General features: G+C 42.0%; 1 protein-coding gene across 1 annotated transcript; it reads left to right on the top strand.

Annotated features, from left to right (window-relative positions):
- Positions 1 to 4,148: 4,148 nt before the first annotated feature.
- tmc2b (transmembrane channel-like 2b) lies at positions 4,149 to 15,374 on the top strand (the record flags this gene model as incomplete). Its single annotated transcript, XM_083905081.1, has 20 exons — positions 4,149 to 4,194; positions 4,350 to 4,391; positions 5,063 to 5,471; positions 6,361 to 6,513; positions 7,732 to 7,822; positions 8,312 to 8,393; positions 8,588 to 8,694; positions 8,785 to 8,883; positions 9,733 to 9,875; positions 9,966 to 10,113; positions 11,206 to 11,400; positions 11,493 to 11,672; positions 11,817 to 11,975; positions 12,167 to 12,295; positions 13,449 to 13,516; positions 13,859 to 14,098; positions 14,211 to 14,336; positions 14,569 to 14,647; positions 14,922 to 15,051; positions 15,154 to 15,374. 20 exons carry the CDS (start codon positions 4,149 to 4,151, stop codon positions 15,372 to 15,374), a joined length of 2,847 nt encoding a protein of 948 aa, XP_083761207.1.
- Positions 15,375 to 15,494: the final 120 nt, after the last annotated feature.

Here is a 15,494-nt window from a genome sequence, read left to right as displayed (position 1 = left end):
ATTATGTAATAAATCTAAAGCAACTGGCCGTAAAATCCTCCTAATATGTCACAGAGACTCAGGAATAATGTTCATATAACAAACTGAACTCACCAACAACAACAGTACCGACAAAATATTTGCATTAAAAAAAATATTTTGCAGACTGTTTATGTTTTGAAATCATGTTTTGTCATGTGGCGCCACCTACCGCCGTCTACCAATCATAGCACTCAGTAGAGTCTCAGCTGCCGAGCAACCACGGGTTGCCAGTTACGTCAGAAAACGAAACCTAAAAGACCTCTGTATTTTTGAATTTGAGTGTAGTTACTGTTTTTGGCCACATTCTTACATATGGCACCTTTAATAATCTTCTCGTCTTCTTGTCACACTGGAAATAAAATAGTCCAGAACCTGGAGAATTTTCCTGGAGAATTGTTTAATCGTCATCAACATGTGGAGAAGACGTGGATTCATGTTCAGATTTGAAACATTTAGTTGAGCAGAAAATAAAGATTTGTGCTGGAGGACATTTGTAAAAAAAACCTGTGGACAGAGTGGAGACGTGGCTGTCTGCAGGAAGTGAAGGGGGAGGAGCTACATGAAGAGACACAGAGAGAGAGAGAGGGAGAGAGAGAGAGAGAGAGAGAGAGAGAGAGAGAGCGCCGCCGTCTTCTCTCAGGTATGAGACAGTATTCATGTAACCCTGGAACATGTGTCTCTGTCTTTGTGTGTCGCGACATCTCCTGTTTCCTCCTCCATTATTCACAAGCATCACATCTGACATTTGACCATAAACACAGAGCGAGAGAGAGACAGACAGGTTTCACAGTGTTTCACAGTAAAGTCTGTCTTTACAAAGTTATAATCCCTTAGTAGAATTTTTTTAATCTTCCAAAAACATGAGTCAACACCGATGCAGACGACACTCTGCTTTATGTACAAGTGCAAGTTTTAAATTGTATACCTTCATCTCCTCAATCTGCAGTTGTTACTTGTGTTATGATGCTAATCTGCAGTTGTTCCTTGTGTTCTGATGCTAATCTGCAGTTGTTACTTGTGTTCTGATGCTACTCTGCAGTTGTTACTTGTGTTCTGATGCTAATCTGCAGTTGTTACTTGTGTTCTGATGCTAATCTGCAGTTGTTACTTTTGTTCTGATGCTAATCTGCAGTTGTTACTTGTGTTCTGATGCTAATCTGCAGTTGTTACTTGTGTTCTGATGCTAATCTGCAGTTGTTACTTGTGTTCTGATGCTAATCTGCAGTTGTTACTTGTGTTCTGATGCTAATCTGCAGTTGTTACTTGTGTTCTGATGCTAATCTGCAGTTGTTACTTGTGTTCTGATGCTAATCTGCAGTTGTTACTTGTGTTCTGATGCTAATCTGCAGTTGTTACTTGTGTTCTGATGCTAATCTGCAGTTGTTACTTGTGTTCTGATGCTAATCTGCAGTTGTTACTTGTGTTCTGATGCTAATCTGCAGTAGTTACTTTTGTTCTGATGCTAATCTGCAGTTGTTACTTGTGTTCTGATGCTAATCTGCAGTTGTTACTTGTGTTCTGATGCTAATCTGCAGTTGTTACTTGTGTGCTGATGCTAATCTGCAGTTGTTACTTGTGTTCAGATGCTACTCTGCAGTTGTTCCTTGTGTTCTGATGCTAATCTGCAGTTGTTACTTGTGTTCTGATGCTAATCTGCAGTTGTTACTTGTGTTCAGATGCTACTCTGCAGTTGTTCCTTGTGTTCTGATGCTAATCTGCAGTTGTTACTTGTGTTCCGATGCTAATCTGCAGTTGTTACTTGTGTTCCGATGCTAATCTGCAGTTGTTACTTGTGTTCCGATGCTAATCTGCAGTTGTTACTTGTGTTCCGATGCTAATCTGCAGTTGTTACTTGTGTTCCGATGCTAATCTGCAGTTGTTACTTTTGTTCTGATGCTCATCTGCAGTTGTTACCTGTGTTCTGATGCTAATCTGCAGTTGTTACTTGTGTTCTGATGCTAATCTGCAGTTGTTACTTGTGTTCTGATGCTAATCTGCAGTTGTTACTTGTGTTCTGATGCTAATCTGCAGTTGTTACTTGTGTTCTGCTGTTAATCTGCAGTTGTTACTTGTGTTCTGATGCTAATCTGCAGTTGTTACTTGTGTTCTGATGCTAATCTGCAGTTGTTACTTGTGTTCTGATGCTAATCTGCAGTTGTTACTTGTGTTCTGATGCTAATCTGCAGTTGTTACTTGTGTTCTGATGCTAATCTGCAGTTGTTACTTTTGTTCTGATGCTAATCTGCAGTTGTTACCTTTGTTCTGATGCTAATCTGCAGTTGTTACTTGTGTTCTGATGCTAATCTGCAGTTGTTACTTGTGTTCTGATGCTAATCTGCAGTTGTAACTTGTTTTCTGATGCTAATCTGCAGTTGTTACTTGTGTTCTGCTGTTAATCTGCAGTTGTTACTTGTGTTCTGATGCTAATCTGCAGTTGTTACTTTTGTTCTGCTGTTAATCTGCAGTTGTTACTTGTGTTCTGATGCTAATCTGCAGTTGTTCAATGTGTTCTGATGCTAATCTGCAGTTGTTACTTGTGTTCTGATGCTAATCTGCAGTTGTTGCTTGTGTTCTGCTGTTAATCTGCAGTTGTTACTTGTGTTCCGATGCTAATCTGCAGTTGTTAATGTGTTCTGATGCTAATCTGCAGTTGTTACTTGTGTTCTGATGCTAATCTGCAGTTGTTACTTGTGTTCCGATGCTAATCTGCAGTTGTTACTTGTGTTCTGATGCTAATCTGCAGTTGTTACTTGTGTTCTGATGCTAATCTGCAGTTGTTTCTTGTGTTCTGATGCTAATCAGCAGTTGTTACTTGTGTTCTGATGCTAATCTGCAGTTGTTACTTGTGTTCCGATGCTAATCTGCAGTTGTTACTTGTGTTCTGATGCTAATCTGCAGTTGTTACTTGTGTTCCGATGCTAATCTGCAGTTGTTACTTGTGTTCTGATGCTAATCTGCAGTTGTTACTTGTGTTCGGATGCTAATCTGCAGTTGTTCCTTGTGTTCCGATGCTAATCTGCAGTTGTTACTTGTGTTCTGATGCTAATCTGCAGTTGTTCTTTGTGTTCTGATGCTAATCTGCAGTTGTTACTTGTGTTCTGATGCTAATCTGCAGTTGTTCCTTGTGTTCTGATGCTAATCTGCAGTTGTTACTTGTGTTCTGCTGTTAATCTTAACTGGCAAAAACCTTTTTATAAAATAAGGAAAATACATTTAAAGTGATGCAAAATGGCTCAGTAGCGCCACCTCAGTTGGAACATGGATGGAGGAAGCCAAAACTAATTTGGACAAAATTGAACAAAACTTGGTGTAAACTTGTCACAGCCATGACCACAACTCAACAGGAAGTCGGCCATTTTGAATTTGAGCAATAACAACTTTTGTACGCGACACACAAGACGAAAAGTTACTAAAACGTTTCGCAAATTGAACCATCGGGATTTGGAAGTGCGAGCAAACCCTGAACCAACGTCTACCAACAGGAACTTCATCCAACAGTGAGTCTGTAACTCTATGTCGACTTTCTCTGCACAAAATGTCACAATTGAGATAAGAGACCTCAAGGGCATAGCGCCACCTGCTGGCAGCTTTAATTTGCACATGTTTCCCCTCTTGTTGTTTTTAATGTGTTGTATGATCAACTATGACTGCACTAAACCTATAAAACCGCATCTAAAAACCGTCTTATTTACAGTAACTACAGTGGCTCCTTCCACTTGTTACTTAAGTTTCCATCCAACTTTAATGACTGCTGACCTTTTATGTCTACATTTTCTCTGGTGTCATCTTTCCGGCTCACAAATGAAACTTACAAGTGTCCAAACGCCAGTTTTCTGTTGATCAAATGTGTTTCCTTGTGAAATTGTGATCATAGTTTAACAGCAATAACACAAACAGAGTTTAATTAAAACACGTGTCAGGTGACCATTAGCATTTTTTGATTGACAGGTCTATTATGTGACTTCTCCCCCCGTCAGGTGTGTCTTTGACTGTTGTCAAGGAGCCTGGGCTTTGACCAGTGTGTGTGTGTCTGTGTGTGTGTGTGTGTGTGTGTCGCTCACACTCAGTGAGTCAGTGATGAAGTGAACAGAAGAGAACAAACATCAGTGAATGAATGAGTCACTAAAATGCCTCCAAAAAGGAAAAACAATGCTGCAATTGATGTTGAAGATGGTGAGTTTGCTATTTTTATTTCATTTTATGCCGTCAATTTTCATCTTGAGACATTTTTACTTATATAAATCGTAATAGTCAAATAGTTAAAACTTTGTTTTAAACTGGTTTAAGGTGTTTCACCCCTGAATTTATATTTTGTTTTCGTGTTACAGTTGGGATGGAGGTTGACGCTCAGTCGTCTGGTGGAAGTGAAGGTGAGTTTTTGCTTTTTATAGATAGAGATAATTACATTTTCGAAAATATTATGTCTTGAAAACTATGTTAAATTACAGCTTCTCTGTCTTTAATTTATTCAACTAAGTTAAGTTGTTTTTTTAAGCGAGCATCATAACTCAAAAAGTGGAGAAAAGTTTTTGACTAAATTTTGCAAAATCGTAAACATTTGACTAAAGATGGTGAAGTTTTGGAAGTTTTTATTGATAACTACCACTAAAAGTCATGTGATTTAACTCAAAAAGGTCTATGTTACTGTGTAGTTAGCGTTTTATGCTAATTAGAAAAGAAACAAGACAAAGTCTGCCTTCATCATGTGGGTCAACAAGTACCTTAAGAACTGAAACAATAGTAAAAATGTCGTAGTTCCGCAGGGCTCTACATCGGGACCGCTTCTTTTCTCATTCTATGTAAAAGAGCTACCACTGTTTGGTTCAAGATTGACGCCGATGACACCGTGATATAGACGGCGTTACATCTGAAATCTGTTGGAGAATAAAGTCTGAAAACCACATTTCCAAAGTTACAATCCTTTAGAAATCCCCCCAAAAACATCGCTCAACGCGTATGCAGATGACACACAGTTTTACGCACCAGTCGTAAACGTTGACGTTTCTTCGACTTCCAGTGAATATGACTTGTGTTTTCTCAGAGGAGGCGAGAAAAAGAAGTAAAAACAGAAGAATGAAGCCGCAGCGAAGACCCAAACAGGCCAGCGACGAGGACGAGGACGAAGACGAGGACGAAGACGAGGCGCCGCGGAGAAAGGGACGAAAGAAGAGGGCAAAGCCCAGAGGCGACGACGACGACGACGACGACGAGGTGGACGACAAACGCAGCGTGAAAAGCAAAGGGTCCAAAGCGTCCAGGAGGAAAGCGGCGAAGAAGGACGAGAGCGACGAGGAGAGCGAGGAAGAGCGAGGCAAGAAGAAGAGAAGAGGAGGGAAGCCCGTGTCCAAGAAGGAGAAGGAGGAGCAGAATAAGGACAAGAAGGGAAACGGTAAAAAGAACGGCGGGAAGGACGGCGACAAGGACAAGAAGAAGAAGGGGAAGGCGAACAGGTGCAGTATTCTCTGACAAACCTGATCGTTTGATCGTTCTACGTCCTCATATACGCCGTAAATCACAGAAGACGAAACACTGTACATCAACATGATCTGCCATATTGTTATTATTATTATTATTCAGGTTTTAATTACATTCTGATTCAGCTTAGATCAGATTTACTTTTCATAATCATGTTTTATAACAACTGTTCTACCTCATGTCACACTGCCACGTATCACATTCACATATTTAAGGTAGATAGAAATCTTAAATAACAGTAAATATACACAGTTAGGGACCAATTATGTTGCAAAAAGATCAAAAACAAAGTGTTTACCAGTACATTTCTGTGAAAACGGATCACTCATCGCCATAAACTCTCTATAAAAACCAGTGTCAGAGCCAGGGATTTGCAATCTGTGGTACAACTCAAGGAAATCAATAAATGTGTCAAGCGTACGTCGAGCTCTGCGTGTACGTCTCCATATCACCGTAAAACTAAACAAATGTTTTACGGCGTAAAAGAAAAATTAAAAACAAATGAAACAAACAAAAAAAACACAGTTGTAGCCTCAGTTTTTTTTTTCCCACCAAATACTTGCTTTAAAGTCATGAAAATGTGTGTGTCATCAGCAAACAATATGAACGTTAGCATTAGACACATTGTGACGCAGATTATAGCTGTAAATAGTGAATGAAAGTGGGCCCGGCGTCGAGCCCTGTGGTACACCCTTGATGATTGATACAGTATCAGACACATGCAGGTAAATAAACATGTTTTTACGTGAGAATATTTGAGATTTTTCTACTTTTGGTGCATGAAATACAGACGTTTTGGGTCTTTTTTTTTTTTTTTTTAAATCAAAAACCCTAGCATGACGTGACGCGGCTCTCTCCCCACAGCAGCTCCTCCTCCGGATCCTCGGGGTCCGACGAAGACTCGATGTCGGAGGGAGAGCTGGCGTCGCTGAAGGACGAGGTGGAGGAGAAGAAGAAACTGATCGCGACGCTGAGGAACAAACCGTGGCGCATGAAGAAACGACTCGTGCTGCTCAAGTAAAAAAAAACGAAAAAAAAAAAAACACCCAGTGGCTCGCTCTCGTTTCCCCTCGTCCTTCATGTCAACCATCACTCATGTCATGTACATGTGATGAGGATCTCAAACCTCCGCCAAGGCCCCTCAGAAATCTACACCTTTATTCGTTGGGTCGTAAACTTCATCCTCACACAAATGCATCAAAATCCTATTTTTAATTTTTCCATTATGCAGCTTAGAACGGACTCACACACAGACAAATGCTGCCAACAACATTAGCTCCTTGGCGGAGATAACTCTCTCTCTCTGTGTGTGTGTGTGTGTGTGTGTGTGTGTGTGTGTGTGTGTGTGTGTGTGTGTGTGTGTGTGTGTGTGTGTGTGTGTGTTCTTGTACTTGCGGCATACTGAGGACCAGTGAGGGTCCTCACTTTGTTTTCATTGAAATCACTTCCTTAGGTTGCTATAACATGCTATACTCAATTTGCCAAAAAAAAAAAAAAAAAAAATTTGGGACCAAAAATGTGGGGTAAAATTTTGGACCAAAAATTTGGGGTAAAATTTTGGACCAAAAATTTGGGGTAAAATTTTGGACCAAAAATTTGGGGTACCATTTTGGACCAAAAATTTGGGGTACCATTTTGGACCAAAGATGTTGGGTCAAATTTTGGACCAAAAATATTTGGTCAAATGTCTTTTTTACATTTTGGCTCGACATAGTATAAGTATGATGTTTTTGTAAAAATTTTGACCAAAAATTTAAAAAAAAATCGAAACAGTTTTCCAGCCCTTTTTGCTCTGGGGCGCCACCTGCAAACATTTTATGTTACTGCAACCAGTAGTTCTATATAGATGTCATTCATGAAGTAGATATTTGTAATTGTGTTGATTTATAAAGTGGAAATGCTGGTCCTCAGTATGCAGCAAGTACAAGAATGTGTGTGTGTGTGTGTGTGGTAACAGTGGTGTGTATTTCTCAGGAAGGAAACGCAATACGTGAGCTCCTCTTTTCACGAGCTTGACACTGTTTAATGCATGTAGTGGCCTCCTGCTTGTCAAGTGTAAGTAGTGAAGTATCATCAGTCAGTGAATCATCCTCCACCTGCTCCTCTAACATCCTGTTTCCACTGATTAAACCCTCAGATACTACATACTGTCATACTGTCCGTGTGTGTGTGTGTGTGTGTGTGTGTGTGTGTGTGTGTGTGTGTGTGTGTGTGTGTGTGTTTTTTTTTTCTCAGGGAGGCTCAGGGCTTTGTGGAAAAGTTTGAAGGAGCACTCGGAAAAGGAAAAGGCAGACGTCTTTACGCCTTTAAAGTCATGATGAAAAAGGTGATCGGCTACTTTTACTAACTTAAAGGTGCCATATGTAAGAATGGCAACCCGTGACTGGCAACCCGTGGTTGCTCGGCGGCTGACTGCAATGATTGGTAGACGGCGGTAGGTGGCGCCACATGACGCCGAAACATGATTTCAAAACATAAACATGATTTGCAGTCTGCAAAATATTTTTTTTAATGCAAATATTTTGTCTGTACTGTTGTTGTTGGTGAGTTCAGTTTGTTATATGAACATTATTCCTGAGTCTCTGTGACATATTAGGAGGATTTTATGGCCAGTTGCTTTAGATTTATTACATAATGCACCTTTAAATATACAAGTTCTGATACTGTATCAATCATCAAGGGTGTACCACAGGGCTCGACACCGGGCCCACTTTCATTTACTATTTACATCTATAATCTTGGTCACAGTGTGTCTAATGCTAATGTTCACATGTATAATATGAAAAATGGATGACTGTTTTTTCCCTCTCCTCAGAAAATGATCAAGTTTAATCGTGACTTTGACAACTTTAAGACGGCCTGTATCCCGTGGGAGAGGAAGATTAAAGAAGTAGAAAGTTGGTACCAAAGATAACCGCAGATTTATGATTTACTGCTGTTTCTGTTTAGCTGTTGGGTAACACTTTGTCTTGATAGTCTTGATATCTTCAAGGAAATAGGAAGTAGACTTTCAAACACAAAGTGTTAGCAGCAGCAGCTGTTGTTGTTGTTGTTGGACTCCTGAGTGCAGCTTTGTTCTGCTGAACCACAGGTCACTTTGGGTCGTCCGTGGCGTCGTACTTCATCTTCCTGAGGTGGATGTACGGTCTGAACTTGGTTCTGTTCGGCTTCATGTTTGGCCTGGTGGTTCTGCCCGAGGTACGACAAGTTTTTTTTGGTTTTTTTTTTAAATTACAGGTCGTTATGAGGGAGAATCCTGATTTAACAGACACTGTTTGGTGTTTTCAGCTCCTCATGGGTCTTCCCTACGGAACCATTCCCAGGAAAACGGTTCCCCGGGAAGAGCAGCCCACAGCCATGGACTACTCTGTGCTCTTTGACTTTGGCGTGAGGTTCTTTGCTGCTAATTATGACTCAGTTTATGTCAGGGGCCTCAAACTCAAATGATCTGCTGGTCAGAAAAATTGTTCTAGCAAACTCTTCTCTGAGGTTTCACAACTTGACACGCTTTTGTTTACCGTGCAACTGAGAGCGGAGCTTCTGCTGCCTGACACAACAAGGTCACAGCAGGTTACGACAAGATAATCCTTTCCTAGGTTACCTAATTAATGACCGGTGAAGCACATTGTTGTGTCGACTTTTGTGTTACCGCAGCTTACAGTGTTACCAAACACAACTGGACACACGTAATTCAGGTAAAAACCGGTGAGAAAGGTAACCGATAATCCTGACCTAATGATTCGTAAAACAAACAAACAAACAACGTTTTCCACGGTCGTCCAGGCTAAACGTCTCACCGGAAAAGATTAGATGACGTCAAGAGGAACTTTTGCAAGTTTGGCGCCTTCTTCCCTATGTAGCTCCCCCTTGTGTTGACTCCGAGGATAACCTCACAATAACTCACCGCTGAGCAAACGCCTTTACAACAATAACAGGAATAACATCCAGGAAGTGCAAATACACTTCAGTACATTGAGAACAGAGAGTACTTACATGTGCAACAGAAAAACACCAGACTGACGTATGTTTTCTTGTGTTTTTCAATTCTTGGAATCACTTCTTCCTGATGAACATCGGAAATAAAGCTAACACTGCCGGCATCTGGCTAGAGTGTGACAGCAATTTCTGTTTCTCACAACAAGACATTGAACCACCACAGGTGTTAAATTCAGGTATCAGGGTAATTGGGGTTGTCTTGCACTTGCTTCAAAGAGGTTTCTGTGTTTACTCAAACAGGGATACTGCAAGTACTCTTTCCTGTTCTACGGTTTCTACGACCACAAGCGAACCATCGGGCTGCTGCAGTTCAGACTCCCTCTGTCGTACCTGCTCGTGGGGGTCGGGATCTTTGGCTACAGCCTGATGGTTGTCATTAGAACGTGGGCGACACACACAGACACACACACACACACACAGTCACATGTACAGTACATGTTTGATTTGATGGTACTGAAAGTGTGTGTTTTCAGAATGGCTCGTAACTCAAACGAAGGAGGAGACGGAGCGGAGGAAGGAGAGTTCACCTTCAGCTGGAAGATGTTCACCAGCTGGGATTATCTGATCGGAAATCCTGAAACTGCAGACAACAAGTTTGCCTCCATCACCACCAGCTTCAAGGTTAGCCGGTGTGTGTTTGAGTCGTGACTGAGTGTAGCAGCAGTGTTTGGAGTAATACTTTTCATACAATCTATATAAACACAAGAGAAAGGGAAGTTCTATGAGACGGTAGAGGGAGAGACCTGCTAGGATGTATGGCTTAGAGAGGAGGCGGACTGCCAAATAATGAGCTGCTCCCTATATCCACCAGGAAACTGCTAAATAATTAGATATTCTACAAATCCACCAAGTAACTGTCTGCAAAATAACGAGCTGTTATTTATATATTAGCCATTCTATTCATCCACCAACAGACAAATACATCGATCAACTGACTGGGTGCCAGTTGATCGATGTATAAGATAGCTCATTATTTGGCAGTCAGTTTGTTGGTGGATGTATAGAATAGCTCAGTATTTGGCAGCCAGTTTGTGTATGTTTAGAACAGCTCATTCAATGGCGGTCAGTCCCTTGGTGGATTTATAGAACAGCTCATTATTTGGCACCCAGTCAGTTGGTGGATGTATATACTAGCTCAGTATTTGGCAGCCAGTTTGTGTATGTTTAGAACAGCCCATTCAATGGCGGTCAGTCCCTTGGTGGATTTATAGAACAGCTCATTATTTGGCACCCAGTCAATTGGTGGATGCTTAGAACAGCTCATTATTTGGCACTCAGTCAGTTGGAGGATGTATAGAATAGCTCAGTATTTGGCTGCCAGTTTGTGTATGTTTAGAACAGCTCATTCAATGGCAGTCAGTCCCTTGGTGGATTTATGGAAACAGCTCATTATTTGGCACCCAGTCAGTTGGTGGATGTATATAATAGCTCAGTATTTGGCAGCCAGTTTGTGTATGTTTAGAACAGCTCATTCAATGGCAGTCAGTCCCTTGGTGGATTTATAGAACAGCTCATTATTTGACACCCAGTCAGTTGGTGGATGTTTAGAACAGCTCATTATTTGGCACTCAATCAGCTGGTGGATGTATTGAATAGCTCACATTACCTTCGGCTTCTCCCTTTAAGGGTCACCACAGCAGATCTTGTAGACCTTCCCTTTCACGTTGACCTAATTATGAGTTGCTTATTTTGTTTTGCGTCTCCTCGCCGTAGGAATCCATCGTGGATGAGCAGGAGAACCAGAAAGACGAGAACATCCACCTGCGAAGGTTCCTCCGGGTTCTGGCAAACGCCATGATCCTGTGCTGCCTGGGAGGAAGTGGGTTTCTCATCTACTTTGTGGTCAAACGTTCTCAGGAGTTCGCCGAGATGGAAGACTCCGAACTCTCCTGGTTTCAAAAGAACGAGGCAAGTTCAGAGCGAACGCCTGGACATTTTTTTGTTTTTGGCGGTAGAGCCGAGATTTAAGAAAGGAGCTCCGTCTTTTCTCTTGCGTGCAGTTGGAGTTTGTGATGTCTGTGCTGGGGCTGGTGTGTCCTCCTCTGTTTGAAACCATCGCCGAGTTGGAAGATTATCATCCCCGAATCGCTCTCAAGTGGCAGCTGGGTCGAATCTTTGCCCTCTTCCTGGGAAACCTTTACACTTTCCTCTTTGCTCTGTTTGATGAGGTTACGGCAAAGGTACGGCTACAGTTTTTGAATTTTTACATGATGGGTCAGTAGAAAATGGATGGATGGACGGGTCTGTGATCACCCAAGTATGTATGGACGTGTGAGTGATTCTGCAGCTTTGACTCTTCTTCGCCGTGTTTTTCTCTTCTTCAGCTGGAGAGAGAGAAGGTGATCAAGAACAGCACTGAATGGCTGTTGAATGAATACTACGCAAACTACAGCCTCCACTTCAACACCACCGATATTCCTCCTCCTAACATGGATCCATCCGACGTTATCAGAGGACCGTGCTGGGAGACGGGAGTCGGAATAGTCAGCACTTTATACGCATTATACTAATATTTGATTTATATAGAGACAATCACAACATATATTATGTCAAAGCTCTTTACATAGTAAGACAAAAACATTTACAATATTAAAGAGAGAATTCCAGACTCTAACGTGCAGTATCTGCCAAGACAGGTTGTGGTGAAGATTTTATTGTTGTTTTTCTTCTGCAGGAGTTTGTGAAGCTCATCGTGTCGGACGTGCAGGTGACATATTTGACCATCCTGATTGGGGATTTTGCGCGAGCGGTCATCGTCCGCTTCCTCAACTACTGCTGGTGCTGGGACCTGGAGGCTGGATTTGTGAGCTCTCATGTTTTGCTTTGCTTTGTTTGGTTAAAGGTGCATTATGTAATAAATCTAAATCAACTGACCAAAAAAATCCTCCTAATATGTCACAGAGACTCAGGAATAATGTTCATATAACAAACTGAACTCACCAACAACAACAGTACAGACAAAATATTTGCATTAAAAAAAAATATTTTGCAGACTGCAAATCATGTTTATGTTTTGAAATCCTGTTTTGGCATGTGGCGCCACCTACCAATCATTGCAGTCAGTAGAGTCTCAGCTGCCGAGCAACCACGGGTTGCCAGTTAGGTCTGAAAACGAAACCTAAAAGACCTCGGTGTTTTGAATTTGAATGTAGTAACCGTTTTTGGCCACATTCTTACATACGGCGCCTTTAAATGAGTGTTTTATTGTGGAGCCTGTGCAGATTACTCAGCTCCAGGTTTAACAGTGACTTTCCCTCGTCCATCATCCTCTATGGGATTATTTTACACACACACACACACACACTTAATGTGTGAGTACAGCACAGTTTGTGTTGGATTTCGAGTCAACCTGACACCACACACTGACATCTGGCAACACAGGCGATCTGCAACACCGTGAGAAAGGCGACACTGCACTGACGGTGTAATTACAGAGAGCGTGCAATCATCCTGGTCAATAGTCCTACATGCGCATATCTGTATCTGTAAACACAGTCGACACATGCTCCTTATTTATATTTCAAACAGCAGCATTTTTATATACTATTTTATTTTTCCCATGAAAGTAAAGCTCTAAAGAGAATTAAGAGTTTACTGTGTTTTAGATGCGGCATAAATAATATTTGTTCGCTCTTCAAAAAAAATTATTAAAGGTGCATTATGTAACAAATTTAAAGCAACTGGTAAAATCCTCATAATATGTAATAATCATAATGCAAATCACGTTTTGACATGTGGCGCCACCTACCGCCGTCTACCAATCGTTGCCGAGCAACCACGAGTTTCCAGTTACGTCTGGGCTACAATGGCGGAGAAAACGAAACCTAAAAGACCTCTGTATTTTGAATTTGAGTGTAGTAACCGTTTTTGGCCACATTCTTACATATGGCGCCTTTAAATGTGAGGATTTTGTTAATGGAAGCTAACGCTAATAATGTTGTATTTGTTTTCATCAGCCTTCATATGGAGAGTTTGACATCAGTGGGAATGTGCTCGGACTCATCTTTAATCAAGGAATGATATGGTGAATATCTATCTATATCTATCTTACTAGCCAGCTAATAGCTATCTGTCTTTGTGTCCGTCTATTTATCGTGCTATTAGCTAGCTAGCTATCTTGTCAGGTAAGCTTACTCAAAGTTATCTATCTCTCTTGCTAGCTGGCTAATATCTATCTCCTGCCTGCCTATTTATTTATTTTGCTATTAGCTGGCTATGTCAGGTAGCTATCTCAACGTTACCTATCATGCTAGGTGAAAACTATTCGCTAGCTTGCTATGTGAGGTAGCTACTGTATAGACTTTATTTTTTAATGTTTTCATGCTCGTTGGTTGTCATTCATGTGTTCATCATCCATGTGGAACAGGATGGGGGCGTTTTACGCTCCAGGTCTGGTGGGCATGAACGTCCTGCGTCTCCTGACGTCCATGTATTACCAGTGCTGGGCCGTCATGTCCTGTAACGTGCCGCACGAGCGCGTCTTCAAGGCCTCGCGCTCCAACAACTTCTACATGGGTCTGCTGCTGCTCGTGCTCTTCCTCAGTCTGCTGCCCGTCGTCTACACCATCATGACTTTACCGCCGTCCTTCGACTGCGGTCCGTTCAGGTCAGTGAATCTGTGGCTCAGAGTTGTCTTTCGACTGGAAAGTTGTGGGTTCATTTCCTGGCTCTGCTAGTCTGCAGATCACTCGCTTCCATTTTTTTTCTTCTTCCGCCAGTGGTCAGGCGCAGATGTACGACGTTGTCATGGAGACCATCGATCAGGACCTCCCTGCTTTCATAGGGAACATTTTTGGTTACGCCACAAACCCCGGACTCATCATGCCCGCTGTTCTCCTCATGGTGTACGTGTCTCACATCAAACCATCTCTTTATACATTTGCCTTTTAAACTATTTATTTGACGACGTAGACATTAAAAAAGATGCTAAACTGAAAATGTGCTCAGTGGATCGTGAGCCCTGCATTATTTTCACTTGCTCTCATGCACTGCAGTTTAGAATATTCAAATATTTGTCTATAAATACACAGAATCACTGTGTATTAAGTCAACCTTGTCTGTTGTGTGACATCACAGGTTGGCCCTTTATTACCTGAACGCGGTGTCTAAAGGTTATCAACAAGCAAACAATGACCTGAAGAGGAAAATGCAGATGGTCGGTACCAGTGTGTCACTTTTGACTGTGAAAATGTTTGTTTTTAGAGACTTAACCCACAGTTTATGTGTATAAAAAAGAACAAACACACATAAATAAGCTACGTCACCATCCACGTCCTCCAATCGGGTGACAGGGAGAAAGAAAACCAGTCAGAATAGGCTCCCAAAGATTCTATAGGAACCAGAAGATCTTACAACAACGTTAGCATCATGCATAGCATTAGCTATAGCATCTACGTGGAAAAAACTGAACAAGTCTGTGGTTCATTTAGGCTCGAGACGAGGAGAAGAACCGCAGGAACAACAAGGACAGCACCAATCAGGTGATGAAGGACCTGGAGGACCTGCTGCCCGACAAGTCCCTGGCACCGCCTCCCGTCGAAGAGGAGCCTCCTCCACCCGGTCACCATCACACACTGCTCCTCGCACTGCTTTACTGCAGCCGTTTTTGTTTTTGTCCCCGTCTCTCCCCCATCTGAACCACTCTGTCCTCCGTCTCCTCAGAAGTCGTCGTGGAGAAGGGAAGCAAGGCGACCAAAACCAAGCCTGGAGCGGCGGGGAAAGGCGTGAACCTGCAGAAGGACGTGTCTCTGGCTGCTCAAAACCCCAGAGGACCGGTGACCCGCGGGCCGGGACCCAGACCGGGACCTCCCGGAAACGCCAGAGGACCTCAACCCGGTCCGGGACGAGGACGGGGAAGAGGACGAGGACGGCCTCCCAATTAACGAGAGAAGATCACAAGGACTGAAGGATTTACCGCAAATTATGTATATATATTTTTTTGTAAAAAGGGGAAATAATTGGTGTAGATCATAATGATTTTTTCCATCACTTTATTATGTTAT

Source organism: Microchirus variegatus (genome assembly GCF_963457635.1).
Source record: "Microchirus variegatus genome assembly, chromosome: 18".
Taxonomy (NCBI): Eukaryota; Metazoa; Chordata; class Actinopteri; order Pleuronectiformes; family Soleidae; genus Microchirus; species Microchirus variegatus.
This window is presented reverse-complemented; position numbering and strand designations above follow the sequence as displayed.